This window comes from Stigmatopora nigra, chromosome 10 (genome assembly GCF_051989575.1).
Source record: "Stigmatopora nigra isolate UIUO_SnigA chromosome 10, RoL_Snig_1.1, whole genome shotgun sequence".
NCBI lineage: Eukaryota > Metazoa > Chordata > Actinopteri > Syngnathiformes > Syngnathidae > Stigmatopora > Stigmatopora nigra.
The window spans coordinates 2,366,086-2,390,349 of record NC_135517.1 but is presented as its reverse complement, the minus strand read 5'-3'; the positions used below and the strand labels follow the sequence as shown (position 1 = coordinate 2,390,349).

Genomic DNA, 24,264 nt, shown 5'->3' with positions numbered 1-24,264 from the left:
AAAATTACAATTATTGATTTAAAAGGGGGAAAATCAGTAAATTTAATATACATCTATTTTCTTCATTTTAATCTGATCCTAAAACAAAGTCAGCACTCATGATTTACTTTCCCAGGCCACACAAAATGATGCGGCGGGCCAGATTTGGCCCCCGACCCGCCACTTTGACACATGTCACTGTGGTTTCCCTTAACATTTGATCTGTTCCAGGTTTCTCATGGACCTGGAGCACCGCTTGACCCAGAACGTGTTCATGTCCCAGCTTGGGGACATTGTACTGGATCACTGCCCCGCCTTCCGGGCCCGTTATGTGCCTTATGTCACCAACATGATGTACCAGGAAGCTCTCATCAGTCACTTACTGTGCGTCTACCCAACTTTATTCCTCCACAGTGCTTTTTATGAGCCTTCAAGCTTATTTTTTTGTCTTCTGTCTCCAGGCAGCAGAATCGAGGCTTCATATCGTCTCTGAAGGAGTTGGAAGGCGAACCAATTTGCCAGCGACAAAGTCTTAAATCCTTCCTAGTTCTTCCCTTCCAAAGAATCACCCGTGTTAAACTTATTCTGGAGGTACTGTATTTTCTCACATGTTGTATTTGTCACTAAAAAAATGATATGGGTAAGGCTTATATGCGCATAAATTAGTCAGTACGCTGAAAATGCTTAACATAATTTATTTGGACGAAGATTGATGAAATTTAAGGAAACAAATTAACTGTATTTTGCATAAAACGTGAAAAAAATACCACTTGTGATGATTTTTATAAAGATTTTCCTATCAAAGTATCACATTTGTACTCCCAATTAAAACTATGAATATGGAGGTGAAAATTATGAATCAGGGGGCGGCTTATACGAGAGAAATTGTCAAATTCAATTTTAAGGGTGTAGCTAATATGAAAAAAATACTAAATATTAGATATTCATGAATATCCTGATATAAAATACCCCAGCTGTACACTGTTAAACAATCGAACCATTACAAAATATGAATGATATTTTTTGCTAATGTACCAAATACATTTTTCCCCTTTAGACTATCCTTAAACTAACAGAACCCGATTCCGATGAAGAGTTACATCTCCAAAAAGCAAAGGAGGCCATTCATCAGGTATCTTTACTTTCTTTCCATTCAATTACATGACAAATAAATAAAAACAGTATGATATTGCTTTCCTAATGGGTTTCCTTGTTTGGACCAGATTGTGATCGAGTGCAATGACGGTGTTAAAAAAATGAAAGTCATCGAGCAACTGGTTTCCCTGGAGAAGATGCTGGATTTTGGCAAATTCAAGGTCACTATTTCTTTGTCTTATGCTTAACCGACATGATCAGGAATGGGCAACCTCTGGCCCGCGGGCCACATCCGGCCCGCTAAGCTTTTTAATCCGGCCTGCCGACGTTGTCCAAATATTTTTTTCCCCCCAAGATGGCGCTGTCACGCGGAAGCCAGTGGCAGTAGCTCTGTCCGCTCTTATTTGTTTTTGGTGTTTTACAGCGCCCTCTATCTTTTTTAAATTATATTTTAATATTTCTTAATACATTCCTTATGACTGTACTTTGTACTTTTTAGTACTTTAATGATGAGTGATAAGTATGTTAATACTTTAGTCCTTTTTTTTCTGTTTATGTTTCATATGTACTGTTAACGGATGCACTTTTTTATATGTATCCTATCTTGTGCTGACCCCGCCCATCTGTCAAATTTTTAAAGTCAATGTGCCGCCCCTCCCGGGCCCAAAAGTATACCCACCCCTGTTCTATACCTTATAATTCATAAACACTGATCTATAGCCTATTGAACATGCATTATATCATCCAACTTTGCAATCTTTCAGGCACTTCCTCTGGTCATTAGTGGACGTTTCTTGGTACACGAGGGTCCTTTAAGCCTACTAACTGTAGACTCCGGCCCCAATCCTAGAACTTCTCTAACTGGCGTCCACCTTCATCTCTTCAATGACTTGTTGATCATGTCATCAAAAAAGTAACAACACTGCTACTATGTGTGCTTATGTTATTTCAAACTTCATTTAATGGTCTACTCTCTTGTCAGGGAGGATTGCTTTCTAGTAGAAGATCATGCAGTGTTTCCCAAATATGTACACGCTGCCCCGCTGAAGACCAAAACTCTGGGCCTACCGCCAGATTCATTCCTGTTGCATTTCTCTCGGAGTGGAACTGGACACCCGACGGCTATGATTCTTGTTGCACACAGCAGGTATGTGAGAATGGTAGAGTACATCATTGTTTATATGTAGTAGCTAAACACCATTAGTTTAAAGGGGGTGTGTCAGATTGTCAAATCCAAGGCATAATTTCTTTTATGTGAAAAAAGCAAAATGGGGGAATGTATTTTCTCGCATATAAGCCGTATTTGTCACAAAAAATGATGACTGAATTGAGGGTAAGGCTTATATGCGCATAAATTAGACTTAACATGCACGAAAATGCAAGGTGACAAAGTCTAAACGCTATAACGCAAGGCAATGCAGCCGATACGGTCATTTATTTTAAATAGAGAAAAGATAAACAGAAAATGCTTTAAAAAAATCATTTTCACGTCTATGAATGAATTCTGCGGATGCGGCTAATATGCGAGAAAATACGGTAAAATGAGAGGTCAACACTTAACATCAAAATATGTGCAGTTTGTAGTACTTACTGTATTTTAATGACTATAAGGCGCACTTTAAAGTCTTAAATTTTCTACTAAATAGACAGGGTGGCTTATAATCCAGTGTGCTTTATATATGGAAAAAAATTAAAATGTGTCATTCATTGACGGTGCGCCTTATAGTCCTGAAAGTACAATCATTGATACTGGGCTAACTTATTCCAATTTAGCTGTATTTGGTTTTCCGGAGCATGAAGGTGGGGTGCTTCAGTTTATTTGACTAATTATGGGTGGGTGATTTGAAATACTATGTTTGTTTGGGGGTTGCTATCATTAAATTTAATTTAAATTTAATTTTGGCCACAGGTCAGACAAGGAGGAGTGGATGAGGGTACTCGAGTGTGGTGACTAAAACTTTTATTTTTCTTTACTTTCTGCATCTCCAAAATTGTTCACTTTTACTTGCACTTGTGGCCATTTAACACTGATTAATACTTAACTAAATATCACATTTTTTATATATTGGCAGGTGATTTGAATTAAGCACATTTTCACTTTAATTAGACAGAAAGCTGGCATTGTTTTAAATGATTTGATTTGTTTTTAAATGTGAAGTTTTCAAATTGGTGATAAATAAAAATGTCAACACCAATTCTATTTTTAATTTCATTTGAATTCCATAAAGGCAAAAACAGGGTTGTTTTGATGACATTTTTAATGTGGATAAAATACTAATTAGTTTAAATTCATATTTTAATGTGTGGACAAAAATTTTAGATGATAAACTTGATTAATAAAGGTCAGTCAAGGTTTTATCAGTATATATTTTTAATAGTTAAATACCACAACAGGGGTAAAAAAATGTAAAAACAAAAGTTATGGCTCATATATTGTGAAAAACAACAAAGTAAGTCATAAGTATAAAACATATCACAGAAATTTTGCTTTCTGTTTGAGGTTCTAATGCTGGTGATTGACATTTTAGAACCAGTAACATCTTATGTACTAAGTGGATAATGTAAAATCTTTCCTGTTACAAAAAAAGCAGTATTTTAATAATAATAATGCTATGGTGGCTGCTAGGAGATGCTGCCAGCAGTGCAGTCTTGATGCCATAGACTTTCTGCCAGGCTGTCGAGGACAGGAGCAACGGTGTTTATCCTGTGAGGTTCCTCCCCGCTACCTGTGCGCAATACTGGTATTTGCCAAGTCTTCTGAAAGACCTCCAAGTCCTTTTCAGAGACGTCACAGTGCATGAACAGGTCGTATCAGAAAAAAAAATGTCAAGGAAATGACAATTTTATATAAGAAATTGATTAAAAGCCCTGAATATTTAGTTTTTTTATAGACCTAAAACAGTTTATTTTAGCTTTTTTTTTATATATATTTTTAGGTTTTATAATTGATATTTGAACCAAAAATAGAAAAAAATGATTAAAAAATGACTATTGATTTAAAAGGGGGAAATCAGACAATTTAACATCTATACTATTTATTTTAATTTGATCCTAAAACAGAAAGTCGGCACTTATGATTAACTTTCTCGGGCCGCACTTGGGCCTTGGGCTGCCACTTTCACACCAGTTATCTTAGGTTTTAATAGCCCAAGACTGCATAATTCTACTATTATGTCCAGTAGAGAATACTTCCCCTGTTTTATGATAGATGATGTAAAGTAATTTATTTCTAAAATCCTTAAGGCCACGCCCTCTACTGCAGCTAAATTGGAAAGATATAAAAATTCAGTGTACATAATCAATTGCATTCAAACTTATTTCAGCTATCCATGGAAAATGATCGATAAACATCTGAAAGGATACTTTGTTCCGACCACCAAAGTGGCAATTGAACCCTCAGCTGACTCGTTCCACTTTGTAATTTGATTGGGTAGGTCATCAAAAGATGTTCTATCAGTAAAAGAGAACAGGAAAAGAACAGCATCTGCCTTCTCCTTACAAGACTGGAAGGAAGGATTAAAAAAATTGTTTTAAGAGTTATTTATTCATATGATAAATAACCAGACGTACCGGTAGCAGGTGGTCAAACCGCCGTAAGGCAGTTTCTCCGCAGTCCCAAAACTGGAAACGAAAGAACAGCACTGTACTGCTTTCTTTCAGCTTGGCCGGCCAGTAAATAACAGTAGTCTCAATGCCTTGGTCCCCAAAAAAAAATACATCAATGTCCAATTTTAGTACTATTAAACATCATAACCACTAGTTATTTGTTACTCTGTTAATATATGTTGAATTGGAACAAATAATGATTTTTCCAATCCAATATCTTGTTGTTGATGCTTTTTCAGAAGGTTGGAACAAATTAATTTGTTTTTAGTTCATTTTTATGGGATATGTTGATTTGAGATACGAGTAAATCAATATGAGCTCAGTCCTTGAACGCATCACGCTCGTATCTCAAGGTATAACTGTAATTGGACCTGTTTAAGATGAATTATAGCAAGAACCAGGGTTCTTACCTGTAGTTTCGTAGTGCATGCTGGGTATTTCCAAGCCGGCCAATCGTGCAGCAAGAGATGTTTTACCAACCCCACTTTTGCCCGATAGGAAGACTTTATAGTGGACTGTGTTTACGGGGACTTGTGGAGGCATCACTGGAGATTCCAATAGGCCTGTCAATAAAAAAATTACATGAATCCGATTGGCTGACAAAATATCACATTTTGTTTTGAAGATTACCGAATATCTTCCGTTTTTTCTTGTGGAGGATCTTGCTGAAGTATTCTTTGCTTTCTTTGCATTGGTGCCAGTCGGATACGACAATAGAACCTTGTTTTGGAGCATCAGTCATCTTGTAGTGAGGAGGAGAAAAATCTAAATATTCGTTAAGATGTTATTAAGATTGTCCGTGTTTTGGCCATTATCACGTGACTATATTTTCTTTTCCAGACAGTCGCAATAATATGACGTCATTTTCGAGACTCTGTCTTTTGTTTCCGGTATCCTCCACGCTGTGACGTTGCCAATGGAGTTCAATGTACGTGCACTATTTTCTATTTCGATCGAAAGCACAACTTTGCAAAACAAGAGGGGATCAGATCAATTTAAGGCACTTTAGGTTATATTAGTTCAAAGCTTACGAATTGTAAAAGCTCCACCTCATGAGCGATCGCGCTGAAAACCGATGTTGCATTGCAATGTTTGGCTCGCAGTAAAATGAAAAATGACGTTCTCCTAAACTACAAATTTGCCTGATTATGATTAAACTGGATAGTCAGTTCGGGTACTAACCAAATCCTGCACTAGTTATTAATTTAATTTAATTTTCATTTGTAAACCCTTAGCACATAACTCACTTGACTAATATTTCCCCAACTAATACTCATTGAGCATTCATTAAAGTTAAAACTAATCATACTTACTACTTGAATCAAATAGCGTTAATCTAAAATATTTTAATAAACGCCTAAATTTTCTAATTCCCAATGTAGCAATATTCGTCTAAAATGTAGCCATAATGTGTATTGCCACTGGAGGGTGCTAAGCGCCCTTTTTACCGTCTCAACGCACATCTGTTGAAATTTAATACCAATTTAAAACACAAAAAGGAAATACTTTTAAACACCCCATATGTCGTCGTTAACGATATTCATTCACTTTGAACTCAAATATTCCTTTACCCTCTGCCTCCCCCCATGGCATTATTACTTTTACAGCTCATAAAATACAATGACCGTGACACACAATTCCCCATTGTTTGGATCAGTGAATAAGAAAGAAAAACAGGTGTTCCCCACATAGCATCATCACACGGTATAATATTATCCTCGGTATAAGGTATCCGAAACATGCCTTTGCGTGTCTAACCTATAAATGAGTGAACTTAAATGCTGTCCTGAGGCGGAGATACTTTGGAATTTTCTTTATGCTTTCATGTTGGATTTCCTAACGTATTCTTTTAATGGGAGTTGTTGCATTCCTATCAAACAGGTCTCACTTGACTCATAACGTCCACAAAGATTAAAACAGATATATATGCCTAGTGAGATGATGTGTGTACTGAAAATGTAAATGAATTTCTATTATCAGGTCTTTTCCACTTTAAATTGGTGTCAAAGTGGCGGCCCGGGGGCTTAATTTGGCCCGCCGCATTATTTTGTGCGGTCCGAGAAAGTTAATGAGTGCCGACTTTCTGTTTTAGGATCAAATTAAAATGAAGAGGATAGATGTATATCAAATTTCCGGATTTTCCCCCCTTTAAATCAATAATTGTCATTTTTTAATCATTTTTTTGGGTGTTTTTAGTTCAAAAATCATTTTGTAAAATCTAAAAATATATTTAAAAAAAGCTAAAATAAACTTTGTTTATCATCTATGAAAATGGAATATTCAGGGCCTTTTAATCCAGTTAATTTAATCCATTAATATAAAAAAACAAAATATTATATCTAAAATTGTCCGTGATTATCATGTAGTTGGGGCAGTCCGACCAAAAATCATAACAAAACAATAATCAGCTATTATATCTAAAAAATCTAATATTATAACAAATTGCCAAGGCAAATTAAGAGTATAATTACTCAAATTAATAATATTCTTTTTGGCTAGTTTCTATAGTGATCAACAAATCGTTGTTTCAATGAAAAAGGTTGGGCTGTTTAAAAACTATACATGTGTACTCCACTTTTCCAATGCTGTCTTTTGTGTGTGTGTTTGTTGGGGTAGCTAGGTTGCCAGAACACACTCGCGTGTACGTGTAAAATTCAACTTCACTTTGGCAAAGTCAACCCGTTTCTCCAAAAAAAAAATCCAGTTAAGATAACACGCCTCTACCCTTTCTCCTCAAAGTATACACACAATGTTGCTTTATTGATAAGACACTTCATCTAATTTTCTGAACCTCTTTATCCTCAATAGGGTCATAGGGGGTGCTGGAGCCCATCCCAACTGACTTCAGGCCAGAGGCAGAGGAGACACCTTGAATTGGTGGTCAGCCAATCGCATGGCAGGATGAGAAAAACTGCCTATCACTCAAAGGTAGGGGAAATTTTGTCTATAATTTACCATGCATGTCTTTGGAATGTGGGAGGAAACTGGAGTACCCGAAGAAAACCCACACAGTCCAATTAACTTAGCATTCTTGTCTTTGGAATGTGGGAGGAAACTGGAGTACCTGGAGAAAACCCACACAGTCCAATTAAATTAACATGTCTTTGGAATGTGGGGGGAAACTGGAGTACCCGGAGAAAACCCACACAGTCCAATTAACTTACCATGCATGTTTGGAATGTGGGTGGAAAATGGAGTACCCAGAGAAAACCCACGCAGTCCAATTAACTTGCCATGCATGTTTTTTTCGAATGTGGGTGGAAACTGGAGTACCCAGAGAAAACCCAATCAGTCCAATTAACTTGCATTGCATGTTTTTTTGGAATGTGGGAGGAAACTGGAGTACCCAGAGAAAACCCACACAGTCCAATTAACTTGCCAGGCATGTTTTTTTGGAATGTGGGAGGAAACTGGAGTACCCAGAGAAAACCCACACAGTCCAAGGAATTTTCCATGCATGTCTTTGGAATGTGGGAGTACCCGGAGAAAACCCACAGTCCAATTAACTTAATGTCTTTGGAATGTGGGATAAAATGGAGTACCCAGAGAAAACCCACACATACCAATTAATGTAACATGTCTTTGGAATGTGGGAGAAAAATGGAGTACCCAGAGAAAACCCACAATATTTCCTTGATATTTAATTTGGAGTAATTGACAAGCGTAAAGGCAACTCTTGGTTTTATTTACACTCAAATTAATTGCCCGACATTACATGCTCAACATTAGAATTCTTGGCGTAACAATAACATAAATATAAAATAAATATTAAATAAACATCTTCAGCGGTATTAAGACATGTAAACAACAAGTAAGATGATTTTGAGTAAGATGGAACCAAAAACTACAAAAAAAAAAAATTCAAATAAGAACATGTGATTCTTTACCCTGAGCGGAACAATCTTTGCCAACAGTTCGATTTCCAGAACACGTGTGTACAAAAATAAATGTTTGGATCCTGAATATTCATTTAAACAACAACAATAACAACAAAAAAAAGATGCCCTTAATCACAAAGAGCGTTTTTACTATTCGGATCAAAACAAAACCCAAAAGCGCTCTCGGTTATCTTTAACTTTTCTTCCACTTTTGTTTCAGTTTTCAGAGTTTTTTGTGTCAGTCTCGTTTTCTGTCGGCGTTGCCTTCAGGTTCCTGTTCAGTCATTTTCTTCTTCTTCTTTCTTTTTTTGAAACAGCGAGAGGATCTACCCCTGCATTTTCAGTCCTGGCCAATCAAATGCAGCCGTTGGGAATGCGGCGGTTAAACGGCGAAGACGCTGAGGGAACTGCATTCGTCTTTTAGGCCGAGGATGCTGTAGACGATTCTTTTCATGTGGCCCGGCAAACGGACGCCGATATTTCTGATGTCCCTTGAAGGAGGTAAGAAGAAATGTTAAGTACTTAGAAAAATCTAACCTGAGTGTTAAGCTATGTGTATTTTATTAAAAATATATACATATACATATGTATATACATATGTATATGTATATATATGTATATACATAGTGTATATACATATGTATATGTATATACATAATGTGTATATACATGTATATGTATATACATAGTGTACATACATGTATATGTATATACATATACATGTATATGTATATACATATACATGTATATGTATATACATATACATGTATATGTATATACATATACATGTATATGTATATACATATACATGTATATGTATATACATATACATGTATATGTATATACATATACATGTATATGTATATACATATACATGTATGTACACTATGTATATACATATACATGTATATACACATTATGTATATACATGTACATGTATATACATATACATGTACATGTATATGTATATACATGTACATGTATATGTATATACATGTACATGTATATGTATATACATATACATGTATATGTATATACATATACATGTATATGTATATACATATACATGTATATGTATATACATGTATATGTATATGTATATACATGTATATGTATATACATATACATGTATATGTATATACATATACATGTATATGTATATACATATACATGTATATGTATATACATATACATGTATATGTATATACATATACATGTATATGTATATACATATACATGTATATGTATATACATATACATGTATATGTATATACATATACATGTATATGTATATACATATACATGTATATGTATATACATATACATGTATATGTATATACATATACATGTATATGTATATACATATACATGTATATGTATATACATGTATATGTATATACATATACATGTATATGTATATACATATACATGTATATGTATATACATATACATGTATATGTATATACATATACATGTATATGTATATACATATACATGTATATGGTATGATATAAATGTATATGTATATATACATGTATATGTATATATACATGTATATGTGTATATACATGTATATGTGTATATACATGTATATGTGTATATACATGTATATGTGTATATACATGTATATGTGTATTTACATGTATATGTGTATTTACATGTATATGTGTATATACATGTATATGTATATATACATGTATATGTATATATACATGTATATGTATATGTATATATACATGTATATGTATATGTATATATACATGTATATATACATGTACATGTACATGTATATATATATGTACATGTACATGTATATATACATGTACATGTACATGTATATATACATGTACATGTACATGTATATATACATGTACATGTATATATACATGTACATGTACATGTATATATACATGTACATGTACATGTATATATACATGTACATGTATATATACATGTACATGTATATGTATATATACATGTACATGTATATGTATATATACATGTACATGTATATGTATATATACATGTACATGTATATATACATGTACATGTATATGTATATATACATGTACATGTATATGTATATATATACATGTACATGTATATGTATATATATACATGTACATGTATATGTATATATATACATGTACATGTATATGTATATATATACATGTACATGTATATGTATATATATACATGTACATGTATATGTATATATATACATGTACATGTATATGTATATATATACATGTACATGTATATGTATATATATACATGTACATGTATATGTATATATATATACATGTACATGTACATGTACATGTATATATACATGTACATGTACATGTATATATACATGTACATGTACATGTACATGTATATATACATGTACATGTACATGTATATATACATGTACATGTATATGTATATATACATGTACATGTATATGTATATATACATGTACATGTATATGTATATATACATGTACATGTATATATACATGTACATGTATATGTATATATACATGTACATGTATATGTATATATATACCTGTACATGTATATGTATATATACATGTACATGTATATGTATATATACATATGCATATACATATGTATATGTATATACATATGTATATACATATACCTATACAAAAAAATATAAATTAGACCTGGTATAAAATTTCATTAGTTTATGTAACATGCTTATATATGTATTTACTTATCTATTTTGTTTAGCTCTACAATGTATTACTCTGTGTCTGTATATTCACCTTCTTGTTACTTCAATAAAGTTGAATCAAATCTAATCTAAATGACCCTGTACTTCCTATCATGCGTAACTAGCTAATGTAAAATGCTAAAAACAATCATGTTAAAGTAATTTAGTGGCCCCCAGTTCAAGTCCAACTACCAACAGACTGGTATGCAACAGTGAGACTAAAATTCCAAACAATCCTATCAAATGTTGCCAACACAGTGTATTCTTTTGATCCCAGCTGGTATGTACCGCCAAATCCCTCGCACGTATACTTACTCAGGCCTGAGGGCGAGCACCTGCTCCATGTTGGACACCCCCGCCCGGGCGAAGCTCTCGTTATATTGGCTCATTTTGATGGACTCCAGCCACTCTGGAACCGAACGGAACATGGTGCCGTCACAGCCGCTGGTACTGGGCAGGCGGATGGATACACTAGTAGTAGACAAATAGCTGTTAAATGTCGTGTTGTAGTCAAATGGATAGACTTTAAAAAGTTTTTTTGGGGGCATACCGTGGGTCAAAGTCAGCAATGGTGCTCAAAGATTCTGGACTTTGAAGAAGCTTGTCCAGAATGTTGACAATGTCAGTAAAACGAGGTCTCTTGGAGCGGTCGTGTTGCCAGCATTGGAGCATCAGTTGGTAAATGGCGGAGGGGCAATCCATGGGGGCGGGTAGTCGAAAAGCCTCGTTGATGGCTTTCATCACCTGGCCAACAAAAAAAAAAAACAGATCTCAATTGGTTGCTGCTCATAAGAACATCATGGCCACTGTCTTTCTGGTCCAAATTCCCTCGTGTAATGTCTCTATGAGCACTGGGCGGGGCATTGCATTTTTTTCAGTGTTTTTTTTTTGCCTGTTAGTCAGTGCGAAAGGCGGAGCTTGTTCGCTAATACGAGAGGAGTATATACTACTTCTCGTTGGCAAGTGGTTGTGAGTTATTCTATTGTGAGGACATTTGTGTGCATCATTTTCAGAATTTTTGAAGGGAAGACAAAAGCAAATAACCATTGATAGGTTGCATATGGAAGTTAGGGTGGAGGCGGGGCTAATAGAGCCAACCCGGGAGAAGAAATGTATCAAATGTCAAAGTAAATTAGAATGAAGTACATTGCTTTCTGATGCGCTATATTTATATAATGAAAATGGAGAAGAAAGGTATCAAAATTTAAAACTATATTAGAATTAAGTTTAGTGTAAGGTTAGATTAAAGTTATATTTGAGTGTCTGCATCGTAATCCAAATTCATTTATGTTATGTTACGAGCACGTTGCGAAGCATTTCTGGTCAACATTAACCGCGATATTCGAGGGATTACTGTAAACAAATGTATCGCCCCATTAAGCCTTACCTCATGGTTGCTCATGTCCCAATATGGCCTCTCTCCAAAAGCCATGACCTCCCACATGACAATCCCGTAACTCCACACATCGCTGGCCGAAGTGAACTTCCTATACGCGATGGCTTCAGGTGCCGTCCAGCGAATGGGAATTTTGCCACCCTGCGTAGATAAGAACAACAACCAGTCAGGCTTGGCGCCCCAAAGACAAAAACCTAGCTGTCAATAGACTTACTTTAGTAGTATAAGTCCCTTCAGCGTCGTCCTCCAGGACGCGGGACAGCCCAAAGTCGGACACTTTGCACTCCAGGTCGCTGTTGACCAGAACGTTTCTTGCAGCCAGGTCTCGGTGTACGTAGTTCATGTCGGAGAGGTATTTCATCCCAGCGGCAATTCCGCGGAGCATTCCCGCTAGCTGGTAAGCGGGAATTTCACCGTCCCGATCCTGTAGGAATGAATGGATGAGGGTTAGGGTTCAAATTTGAACTATGATCCAGTGTAAGGACCACCCATTGTTTGTAATCTTGTTCTTACCTTGAGGTAGAGGTCAAGAGCGCCATTTTCCATGTATTCGGTTACAATCATGGCGTGTTTGACTGTAAAATAAAAAGGAAGGGAGTCATTTCGTCATTGTTTTTGACCAATTTAAGACAAAGTACAGTGTTTCCCAACCAATGAGATGTAAGTATTGGTCAGATGTGGTTTGGGGAATCATACAATGTAATATTCAGAGAGAAAAATTAATGTAGGAGATTAAAATTGAACTATTACAAGGTTAAAATCTAAAAAAAGCTGAAAAAATATTTAATTATAGGTTGTACTATTCTAAGATTTGAATTGTAAAACAGTCATTTTGTTGCTTATTTTTCTCTAAAATGAAGCAGAAGTTGTTTGGGTTCTAGAGCATCAGTTCTTGCCAACGTACTAAAGTCCGTGAGCACAACTTTTTTTTTTTTGCGTAATATTAGGAGATTTAAGTCATATTTGGAGAAAAGTCCTAAAATGATGCGCTTAAAAACATAACATCACTTATTTTTGCATCACTCGAACCAGAAGTTGTTCAAAAAAAATTGATTTTTTAATTATTTTGAAGGGTTTGTGATCCCTGCTGATAAAACTTTGATGCAAATGACTATTGCTAATATAGGCGACTTAGTTTTAAATTTTAAAAAAATCAGAGTGTTCCATGAGATTTTTACACTGCAAAAAGTGTACCACAGCTCAAAAAAGTTTGTTACCACCCATCAAAAAACATAAAAAATCTTACATTTGGTGACGACTCCCTCCAAACGAATGATGTTGGGATGCGAGAACTGTCCCATGATGCTAGCCTCACTCAGAAAATCTTGTCTTTGCTTTTCAGAGTAACCCGGTTTGAGGGTCTTAATAGCAACAGCCACCTCTCCCCGGGATGGGGACTTCATCACTCCCCTGAAAACTTCACCAAACTCCCCTAGTGGACAAACAGAAGAAGACACACCATTACAATCTCGGATTCCGACATCTAACCGCCCAAAACACTCACCCACGCCAATAACTTTCTGCTTCCCGATGACATTTGGATCAATTTCCGTCACAAACTTTTGGATAGCGATGTTGGGATCTTCGTACATGTGTGGATCCACGTAAGTTTTTAAAGGCTTTAACTGATCTAAACACAATAAAAAAAACAACAAATCAATTAAATAACAGCATCACTAAAAAATACAACATCATGACATCATACCTGAAGAAAAATAAGGGTCTTCCGGCCCTCCTCGACGACGAGATCTCAACCGCCTGAGTTGAAAAAGTGAAAAAATAATAAGTAAAAATGACATGCTACAGATAGGAATGTTAATAAGAAGCTCCCCCACAAGCTTCATAGCAAAAATACATGAATCCCTCCCCCTACAGTCTTCCATGGGGGTTACATTCCACAAGTTCTTATAAAAACTTAACTTGTCTAATAATGGCTGCCCTCCCTTGTTTTAAAATAATGTACAGTGTTCCCCCGCTAATTCATGGTTCAGCTATCGCGGACTCAGAGCTTCGCGGATTTTTTTTTAGAAAAAAAAATACAAATATTACATTGAAACTACATATTTTACAGTTTTTTTTTTGTTATAACATGAATTTTACTCTCTCTACCCGTATTCTATATGGTGTACTGTATACAGGGGGGTGAAAAAAAATGTAAAAAAAATTAACCATTTTTTTAAATAAAAAAAAAATATTTATATATATATATTTTTTGGAATTAAATTCAAATTAAGCATTTTTGAAGGGGAATCCCTACTTCGCGGAAATTCACTTATCGCGGGTGGTCCCGGTCCCTAACCCTAACCCTAACCCCCACACACACACTAACCTTTTGCGTAGCAACAGTACAGCCACAACAATGAGAAGCACTACAGCAACTCCAGCGACTGCTCCCATTACCATGGTAGAGGGGCTCTGGATTTGTGATTCAGCTGTATACAAGGAAAAAATAAAAACAAACAAAATGGAGTCATAAAATGCTCTTATTTCATTTAATAGTGCATGTTTTTACAGGTGAGCCGATCCCAGCTGACTCATACTTGGGGCTAATTTGGTTGGAGACATTTTGTCTGCTAAGTCATACTTGTATAATGGGGTCACGTGATAAGGTAACTACAGTTACATAACAAATTAAAAGAACAAAAATAGCGTAAAAAAACTTTTTTGTATTGGCCAATCTAGTTTTTGGTTTACTTTTGTTTTTCTATTCATTTTTTTTATCTGTTAGGAAATATTAGCATTAAATTAGCAGGATTGGATGATGGAATACTTGGTTGATATACTGTAATTTTTCGCATATTAGCCGCCTTCACGTATAAGCCTTAAAATTGCCTTAAAATGGTTGAATTTTACAATTTCCCTCGTATAAGCCGCCCCCTGATTCATAATTTTCACATCCATATTTATGGTTTTAATAGGGAGTATAAATATGTTACTTTGAAGGGAAAATCTTAAGAAAAGACATAGTAAATGGTATTTCTGAGATACTTTATCAATCAAAAGGATTGTCTGCTAAGACAAATTCAAAAAGGAAGTCATGTGAGCAGTACAACAAGGAAGTGTGTCTGTCGCAGTCTGGTTTGTCATCCTAAGGTAAGATGGTGGCGGCTCCAGTGAGCAAGTAAGTGAGTTTTTTCATGTTTTATGCAAGATATGGTTAATTTTGTTTCATGAATTTCCTTACTAGATGTCAAAATATTTTTCGTTAAGCGTTTTATCTGTCTGTTCTCTTATTATAAAATTAATGATCGTTGTGCTATGGCATTTTGTGCATGTCAAGTCTGAATTTGTGCGCATATAAGCCGTAGCCTCAATTCAGTCATTTTTTAGCGACAAATACAGCATATATGCGAGAAAATACAGTAACTTAACATTGTGAGGTCAATGTTTTTCCTATTTTAGATCGTAAACTTAAACTTAGGTATCAAAGTGGCGGCCCGGGGGCCAAATCTGGCCCGCCGAATCATTTTATGTGGCCCGAAAAAGAAAAATCACGAGCCCCAACTTTCTGTTTTAGGATCAAATTAAAATAAACAGTCTAGATGTATATTAAATTTCCTGATTTTCCCCCCTTTTAAATCAATAATTGTCATTTATTAATCCATTTTTTCTGTATTTTTATTCCAAAAATAATTTTATAAAATCTAAAAATATATTTAAAAAAATCTAAAATAAACATTCTTTTAAATCTACAAAAAAACTAAATACTCCGGGTTTTTAATCCACTTCCATTAATCCATTTATAACCAAAAAAATCTAAATATTATATCTAAAATGATCCAGCCCACATGAAATCAAGTTGACATTAAAACGCCCTGCGAACCAACCCGAGTCTGACACCCTAATCCTAAACCAACCTACCTATTGGCGGTGTATGGAACTCATACTCCGTACTATAGCTTCCAGCATTCCCTTCTGGCCCAAGTGGTTGAACCCTGAACAAGTACGTTGTGTCTGGGCTGAGGTCATTAATATGCACAGAACTCTTATCCAGGATCAGCACCGTGTAGGTGGTGACATCACGTTCTCCATCGCCATCCTTACAAAAAAAGGTAAAATAAAGGTTAAAAGGCTGTATTAGGACAAGGGGATCATCTTCTAGAGCCCCCTTATGACGAAAAAGACCCCCAAAAAGCCAATAGTCTTACTTTTCTGCGGTACATGAGCTCATAGCGATGACTGATGTGTGCCGGAGGTCGGCGAGACAAAGCCCATGACAGAGACAGACTAGTGGGTCCACGATCATCCAGATGGATCAACGTCACCTTTGGGGGGTCTGGTGAGATGGTCGGGGGGGATGAAAACAACTATTAGTGAGTCATTTGGATTGTGGCCTTTGGAAGGAGGTTTGGGGTTAGTGGGTGGTCTGAATTCAGCAATATTGTGCAAAAAAGTTGTTTTTTTGCTAATATGTTCAAAATATTTTGAAGTTTTGAGGGGGACTGGCAGTATGAAGTCAGTTTGAAAGCAAGCCCAGATGAATAAAATGGGTAAAAGTACATTTATGTTGGTTTTTGGTGGCTGGAGTGGTGGCCAAAGTGATTCATAGCTTGGATGCTGGAAGTGTTTAGGAATGGGATAAAAATTTAAATGAATTATAACGGTCTGGATGGAAAGTATTTGAGGTAAGGATTAGTGATTCAAAATTAGACAGGGTAATGATATAGCGTTTTGGGAATGTTTTGAAGGGAAGATAAAAGTAAATAACCATTGATAGGTTGTATATGGAAGTCAGGGTGGAGGCGGGGCTAATAGAGTCAATAACAGAGAAGTAAGGCGTCAAATTACAATACAAAATTTGAATTAAGTTTAGTGTATTGTTAGATTAAATTTATTTTTGAGTGTCTGCATTGTAATCCAAGTTAATTTAAATTTGTTTATGTTATGTTACGAGGGTGTTGCCGTGCAAAAAGTCGGATTTTAATAATATTAAACATATTTTAGTACTATTAAACGACTAGTTATTAGTTACTTTGTTAATAGATGTCAAATTAAAACAAATAAAAATGTTTTTCCAAATCTAATATCCTGATTTTGGTGTTTTTTTCAGAGGGTTGGAACAAATTAATTTGGTTTTAGTTCATTTCAAAAGGAAACGTTGATTTGGGTTACGAGTAAATTGACATACGAGTAAATTGACATAGGAGTAAATTGACATACGAGCAAATTGACATACGAGTAAATTGACATACGAGTAAATTGACATACGGGTAAATTGACATACGGGTAAATTGACATACGGGTAAACTGACATACGAGTAAACTGACATACGGGTAAATTGACATACGAGTAAATTGACATACGGGTAAATTGACATACGAGTAAATTGACATACGAGTAAATTGACATACGAGTCAATTGACATACGAGTCAATTGACTTACGAGTCAATTGACATACGAGCAAATTGACATACGAGTAAATTGACATACGAGCAAATTGACATACGAGCAAATTGACATACGAGCAAATTGACATACGAGTCAATTGACATACGAGTAAATTGACATACAAGTTCAGTCCCGGACCGAATTAAGCCCATATCTCAAAGTACCACTGTACACTAAAAAAAATACTTCTATTTTTGATAAACAACCGACCCAAAAAACAGCAAAATAGCATTGATTTTCACCAAAAAAAGCCTTTGCTCACCAGTATAGTCCAACGTGGTCGTGATGGTAGCAGTCGGCCTAGCGACGCCATATTGGGACACCCCACTATGCGTCTCCACCGTAAACGTATAGTTGAGATGCGAATCCAGATCACAGACTACAACTTCGGCGTCCCGCAGGTCGGCGGACCCCGGCTCGAACCGAACCTTCTCGCCACAAGGGGCGCAAGAGACACTATCACACAGCTCACATATGACGCTATAGGTGAGGTCGGCACGGCCCCCCGTGATTAACGGCGAACTCCAGGCCAGCTGTAGGCGACCATCCGCGGATAGCGTGGTCGCCGTTAGGTCACGTGGGGCACTAGGTGGCGCTAAAGAAGGAAAAAAGTAGCGTTAGCATTGAAATACAACAACAAAGAAGGCTGAAGAAGGTCTTACCGGAACATGGCGAAGTGGGCGGGTCCAACTGCGAACGGAAGAAACCATCTTCACATTCACAACGGGTGGCGCCGACCAATGAGGGCTTGGTATTTGCAGGACATGGCCGACAAAGACTGGCGCTAACGCTAGCTTTGAAGTAGCCTGGCTTGCATTCTGCGTAAAAAAAATTGGGTTATTCATCCTGACTAAAATAAGAGTGGGTATTTTTATAACAAAATCTGCCCTTAAAGTGACGGTGACTTGAATGTTTTGGAATAAACGAGGTCTAAAAAAACAGGAAGGAATGACGGAACAAAAAAGAAAACAATGAGGCTATGTCTGTAATGCTAGGCTTTTCCGCCCAACAGGAAGCTTTTGTTGAAGTAACCTATAATCACCGGAGCTTTTGTACACTAAGGAATGAATAGGGATTTTCTATTCGTGATGTGTCTCGGCTTGCCTTTTTCTACCTGAAGGGGGGGCCCCGCCTCGTCTTAGGCCCGGGTGACACCGGGGCGGTACCGTATTATCTCGCATATAAGCCGCCTCCACGTCTAAGTCTTAAAATTGTAGTGTTAAAAAAGTTTTCTGGACAATTAACAAGTTGCAATCAAAAATGAAATGACTACACTTTAACTGTAAGAGTTTTGGTGGCAAAGTAATGCGATATTGTAATATTTTAAAAGTTTTCTGGACAATTAACAAGTTGCAATCAAAAATGAAATGACTACACTTTAACTGTAAGAGTTTTGGTGGCAAAGTAATGTGATGTTGTAACATTTTAAAAGTTTTCTGGACAATTAACAAGTTGCAATCAAAAATGAAATGACTACACTTTAACTGTAAGAGTTTTGGTGGCAAAGTAATGCGATGTTGTAATATTTTAAAAGTTTTCTGGACAATTAACAAGTTGCAATCAAAAATGAAATGACTACACTTTAACTGTAAGAGTTTTGGTGGCAAAGTAATGCGATATTGTAATATTTTAGTGTCATTTACTCGCATATAAGCCGCAGTCTTGAAATTGTTGAATTTTACAAAAGAAATACTGTATTTTCTAGGTATATTAGCCTCCTGTGTATAAACTGTACCCTTAAAATTGCTTTAAATCGTTGAATTTGACAATTTCTCATGTATAAGTCGCCCCCTGATTCAGAATGTTCACCATCATATTCATGGTTTTAATAGGGAGTACAAATGTTTTACTTTGAAGGGAAAATCTTGAGAAAAATCATTGTATGTGGTATTTCTGAGATACTTTATAATTCGATTGCTGAATTTCACATTCGTTAAAGTTGTTTCCTGCACGTAGACAAATTCAAAAAGGAAGTCATGTGAGCAGTACAACCAGGATGTGTTTCCGTAGCGGACTAATTTGTCATCCTTCGGTAAGATAGCGGCGCCCTGAGTGAGCAATGGCAGGCACAAGTAAGTGAGTTTTTTTTCTACATTTTATGCAAGATATAGTTTATTTTTTCTTGAATTTCATTCATAGACATCAAAATTAATTTAGTTAAGCGTTTTATATGTTTATCTTTTCTTCATTTAGAAATAAATGACCCTATCGGCCGCATTGTCTTGCGTTATAGCAATTTCGTGCATGTCAAGTCTAATTTATGCGCATATAAGCCATACCCTTGATTCAGTCGTAATTTTTTTTTGCACAAATACGACTTATATGCGAGAAAATATCGTATTGGCCGCCATTGTTTTGCGTTATGGCGTTTTGTTTTTGTCATTTGCAGTTTTGAGCATGTCACATCTAATTTATGCGCATATAAGCCTTACCTTTGATTCAGTCATAATTTTTTGTGATTTTTTTTAGCGAATTTTTTTGCGAATTTTTTTTGCGAATTTTTTAGCGAACTTTTTTAGAGAAATTTTTTTACCGAATTTTTTTAGCGAATTTTTTTAGCGAATTTTTTTTTAGTGGAGCATATATATAAGAAAATATTATAAATCTGTCATGTTATATGATATCCACTTCCCAAATGTAAACTTCACACTCGGGTCTCAATTTACAACAACAACACCACAACATACAACAATCAGAACTCTCATAAATACAACCACCAGTAATCTGTCTGTTTTTGCCAAAGTAAACGACCCATCCGCCACCATGAACATCTTAGCCAACACGATAAGCTAGCGGACTTTCCAAGCCGGGGGCGGGGTTAATCAAAAGTGCCTAGTGGACAAAAATGGCGGGTTTTGGTGTGATGTTTCCTGTCTTTTTTTGACCTTTTCCTCCCACTCACGGCAAATTATGACAGCCAAGGTTGAAAAGTTTAATGAAAAAGAGGAAGAGGAAACACTGTTGGCTGCTTTTCAGAGTACAAAACAGCAGGAAAGGAATGTGGGTGTGTTTTTTTAAGGTTGACTGTTGATTACTCAATGTAATTATGGGATGTAATACAGTACGTTGGAATGAGAGTACGATTACAACAGGGAAGAAAATCACTTAATCATAGAACACGTGTTGAGATCTTGGCACTTTGTTTCTAAGTGTCATCTCCGGAAATGTTTTTTTTTAGACTGAAATGCCGTCGACTATAGATAGAGGGTGGTTAAGCACCCCCGCTATAGGATGAGGATAGTGTCGTTAAGTGATGACCCTAGTTTAGGGGTTCAAATGTTATTTTTAGCTTGAAATACTTGGTTGTGTAGTTAAATTTTGGGGGAATACTTTAATTTAAATGTAGAATGAGAATGAAGTTGCAAAGATTTTTGCAGAAAAGGAAAATATATTTGACAGTTTTTCATTAAATGTAGCATAAACAGCTTTTTTATCGATTTGGATTTATAGAATGATTAAATGTACATTGCAAAGTGTTCAAAAATATTTTTTTGTTCAAAAGGTGGGCCACAAAAACTTAAAATATCTCAAAATCAATAGTTTGTTCCCTTACTCTTTTTCTAACTAAATATTCATACCGGCAATCCTTAATTTATTAGTACAGTAATCCCTCATATATCGCGGTTTCAATTTATCACTTTTTTTTCTGGGGAAAATATTTTTCTTTAAATCATTTTTTATCATAAAAATATGGAAATCCCATCACTGAAGGTAAAAAAATCGAATTATTTATTTAATTATTTAATTCAATAAAAAAAAATAAAGTTTTTTTTTAAACAGGCATTTAAATGACATTTTTTTTGTATATCACAACCATGTCTGGTCTACATTAACCTCCATAATCAAGGAATAACTGTATATTGATTCACTATATTTATATATATTTAAATAACATTGATAAAAGTGAAAATTCTAGTAATCCTTGACCATGATTGGTTCTAAAAACCACCAAAATTTCTCTAATTTCATTAAAACTAAACTTAAAAATAGCTTTTTTTGCCCCTATTGGTCATTAAGTTAAACAACAAAATCTCATTGATTTATTGTGATTAATTTCAACCAATCATGAGTTGACTTTAGGTCTCCAAAAATTTATCTGGCAACCGTCAAACTGGCAACCCATGACATCATTCCCCTCTCCAATTGAACCACTTTATAAAAATGTGGTCCAAATATCGCCATGGTGAAGGATAAGGAACAGGTTGCGAAACAAGATGAATGGATCGCCTTTAAAAAAAGGGAGAAATGGGCGGAGCTTCAACCAAACAGAAGTTCTCTCTCTCTGGGGAGTCACCCAGCGGGTGTTGGGGGTCCTTCAACATAAGAAAAGGAGGCCCCCCGCCCATTTTAATCTCGAGTCTGAGTGTTAACCACTAAAGAAACTCCTGCTTCTATTCATCCATTGTTTGTACAAACTGCCATAAATAAATACCGTTAATCGCCACTAGTCGTAAAACGGCGCCATTGCGAGCTTACCATCACATTTCCGAGTTTTTCTGACTTAGTTCTAGCGCTTCGTTGATAAAAAACACCCATTTAATTGCCTCCAAATTACAATCGGACGCCAAAAAAGGACTGTCGTTCCGCACCGGTGATTTTTGTTAATTGAATCCGGGCTTTGGCGGCCATTGTTCTAACGAAGGAGAACACGGATTAGTCGGACCGTTGCGTGCCTTAACCGCCGGATGAAAAGGACCCGAGGGGAGGTAAAGTGGGGGTGGGGGGGTCCACGTAACAGCTGTCCTGTTGGCCCACTAATCCTCTTGACTAAATTACACTTGGGGTCTAACTAAGCGGTGTTGGAAAGTGAGCGAGTGAGCGCCCCTCGTATGCCAACTGTCGGACTACAGCGAGACAACCTGCTCATTTGTGTCAGTCGGCATTCCTCAAACGTCGCATACCCTCCAACCCCCGAAAAACAGTTGGACTCTTCATTGGGGTCTTCCGGAATATCACTTTCTCCGATATTTAATTCCTTGGAATGAAGTTGTCCAAAAGTGTGGAGGAATTCTGTCATGAGTAGATTGGCTTAAAAATCATTTTTTAAGGAAACTGGTGGGGTTTTTTTGCGTTTTTTTTCGTGGGAGGGGTCTAGGAATGTGAATTTTAAGGTTGGTGGGTAAAGTTGAGGTATTTGCTAAAGGTTTTGGGTGAAATGGGTTAAATGTGTATTGGTGAATTGTTAAAATATCGAGAAAATTGGTCATTTTGTAGGTTTTTTATACTTTATGTACAGAATTACTGTATTTTTCGCATATAAGTCGCACTCGCGTATAAGCCGTACCTTAAAATGGCCTTAAAATCGTTGAATTTGACATGTTTTACTTTGAAGGGAAAATATTAAGATTTCTGTCATGAGTAGATTGGCTTAAAAACTAATTTTTAGGAAACTTTTTTGAGTTTTTTGCAGGTTTTTTTTCGTGGGAGGGGTGTAGGAATGTGAATTTCAAGTTTAGGGGTAAAGTTGAGGTATTTGCTAAAGGTTTTGGGTGAAATGCGTTAAATGTGTATTGCTGAATTGTTTAAATGTCGAGAAAATTGTTTTTTTTGTAGTTTTTTTATAGTGTATGTACAGAATTATCGTATTTTTCGCATATAAGTCGCACTGGCGTATAAGCCGCACCCTTAAAATGGCCTTAAAATCGTTAAATTTGACAATTTCTCTCGTATAAGCCGCCTACTGATTCATAATTTTCACCTCCATATTCATGGTTTTAATAAAGACTACAAATGTTTTACTGTGAAGGGAAAATCTTAAGAAAAAAAATCATCACATGTGGTATTTTTTAAATACTTTTTAAATCTCATGTGAGCAATACAACCAGGAATTGAGTCTAAGCCATAGTCGATTTCAAATCAAGCCCAAATACTGCTGCTGCTATACAATACTTCCCATCCAAGTCCAAGTCCGGCCGGGGCCATGAAATCATTGTAATCCCTCATAAATATTTGCCGTCTTCCCTCCTTCCTATTCATGCACAACGTCTGTTTCCGGAGTTCAGAGCGTGTCCGCCATCCGCGCTCATTGGCCAAAAACATTCCTCGGTCTTCCTCCACCCTCATCCTGCCCCCGTCCACAGTTCCTTTGAAGCGCCTAGCCCAGACACAAGGGCAAACTATGGCCCGCGGGCCACATCCGGCCCATTAGGGTTTTTAAATCCGGCCCACCGACATTGCCCAAATAATGTACTTTTATATT

General features: G+C 36.0%; 3 protein-coding genes and 1 long non-coding RNA gene across 8 annotated transcripts in view; 2 read left to right on the top strand and 2 right to left on the bottom strand.

Moving 5' to 3' along the window:
* Positions 1-216: 216 nt before the first annotated feature.
* Positions 217-2,006, top strand: LOC144203423 (rho guanine nucleotide exchange factor 19). Its single transcript, XM_077726853.1, has 5 exons — positions 217-363; positions 441-570; positions 1,037-1,111; positions 1,203-1,295; positions 1,839-2,006. The coding sequence occupies exons 1-5, from the start codon at positions 218-220 to the stop codon at positions 1,989-1,991; spliced, it is 597 nt and encodes a 198-aa protein (XP_077582979.1). The 5' UTR covers position 217; the 3' UTR covers positions 1,992-2,006.
* Positions 2,007-3,426: 1,420 nt separating this feature from the next.
* cplane2 (ciliogenesis and planar polarity effector 2) lies at positions 3,427-5,531 on the bottom strand. Its single transcript, XM_077725425.1, has 5 exons — positions 5,311-5,531; positions 5,091-5,243; positions 4,645-4,769; positions 4,438-4,577; positions 3,427-3,886 (listed from the first exon to the last, which is right to left on the bottom strand). Exons 1-5 carry the CDS (start codon positions 5,420-5,422, stop codon positions 3,697-3,699), a joined length of 720 nt encoding a protein of 239 aa, XP_077581551.1. The 5' UTR covers positions 5,423-5,531; the 3' UTR covers positions 3,427-3,696.
* On the top strand, positions 5,182-14,312 carry LOC144202591 (uncharacterized). Its single transcript, XR_013327515.1, has 4 exons — positions 5,182-5,608; positions 7,489-7,608; positions 8,876-9,059; positions 14,018-14,312. It is a non-coding gene; the product is annotated as an uncharacterized LOC144202591 (long non-coding RNA).
* The window catches only part of epha2a (eph receptor A2 a), a 37,180-nt gene continuing 21,260 nt past the window's right edge, over positions 8,345-24,264 (bottom strand). For 4 of the 5 annotated variants that reach the window (XM_077725423.1, XM_077725424.1, XM_077725420.1 and 1 more), the window contains 13 exons: positions 18,728-18,883; positions 18,328-18,660; positions 16,824-16,951; positions 16,537-16,714; positions 15,005-15,107; positions 14,381-14,433; positions 13,922-14,305; positions 13,189-13,250; positions 12,890-13,099; positions 12,667-12,816; positions 11,830-12,023; positions 11,595-11,750; positions 8,345-9,049 (listed from right to left, as the gene is read on the bottom strand). In XM_077725423.1, coding sequence (XP_077581549.1) covers positions 8,941-9,049; positions 11,595-11,750; positions 11,830-12,023; positions 12,667-12,816; positions 12,890-13,099; positions 13,189-13,250; positions 13,922-14,305; positions 14,381-14,433; positions 15,005-15,107; positions 16,537-16,714; positions 16,824-16,951; positions 18,328-18,660; positions 18,728-18,883 — 2,216 coding nt within the window. In that variant the 3' untranslated portion in view covers positions 8,345-8,940. The remainder of the gene's footprint in view (positions 9,050-11,594; positions 11,751-11,829; positions 12,024-12,666; positions 12,817-12,889; positions 13,100-13,188; positions 13,251-13,921; positions 14,306-14,380; positions 14,434-15,004; positions 15,108-16,536; positions 16,715-16,823; positions 16,952-18,327; positions 18,661-18,727; positions 18,884-24,264) is intronic. The other variant, XM_077725422.1, reaches the window with a different exon arrangement.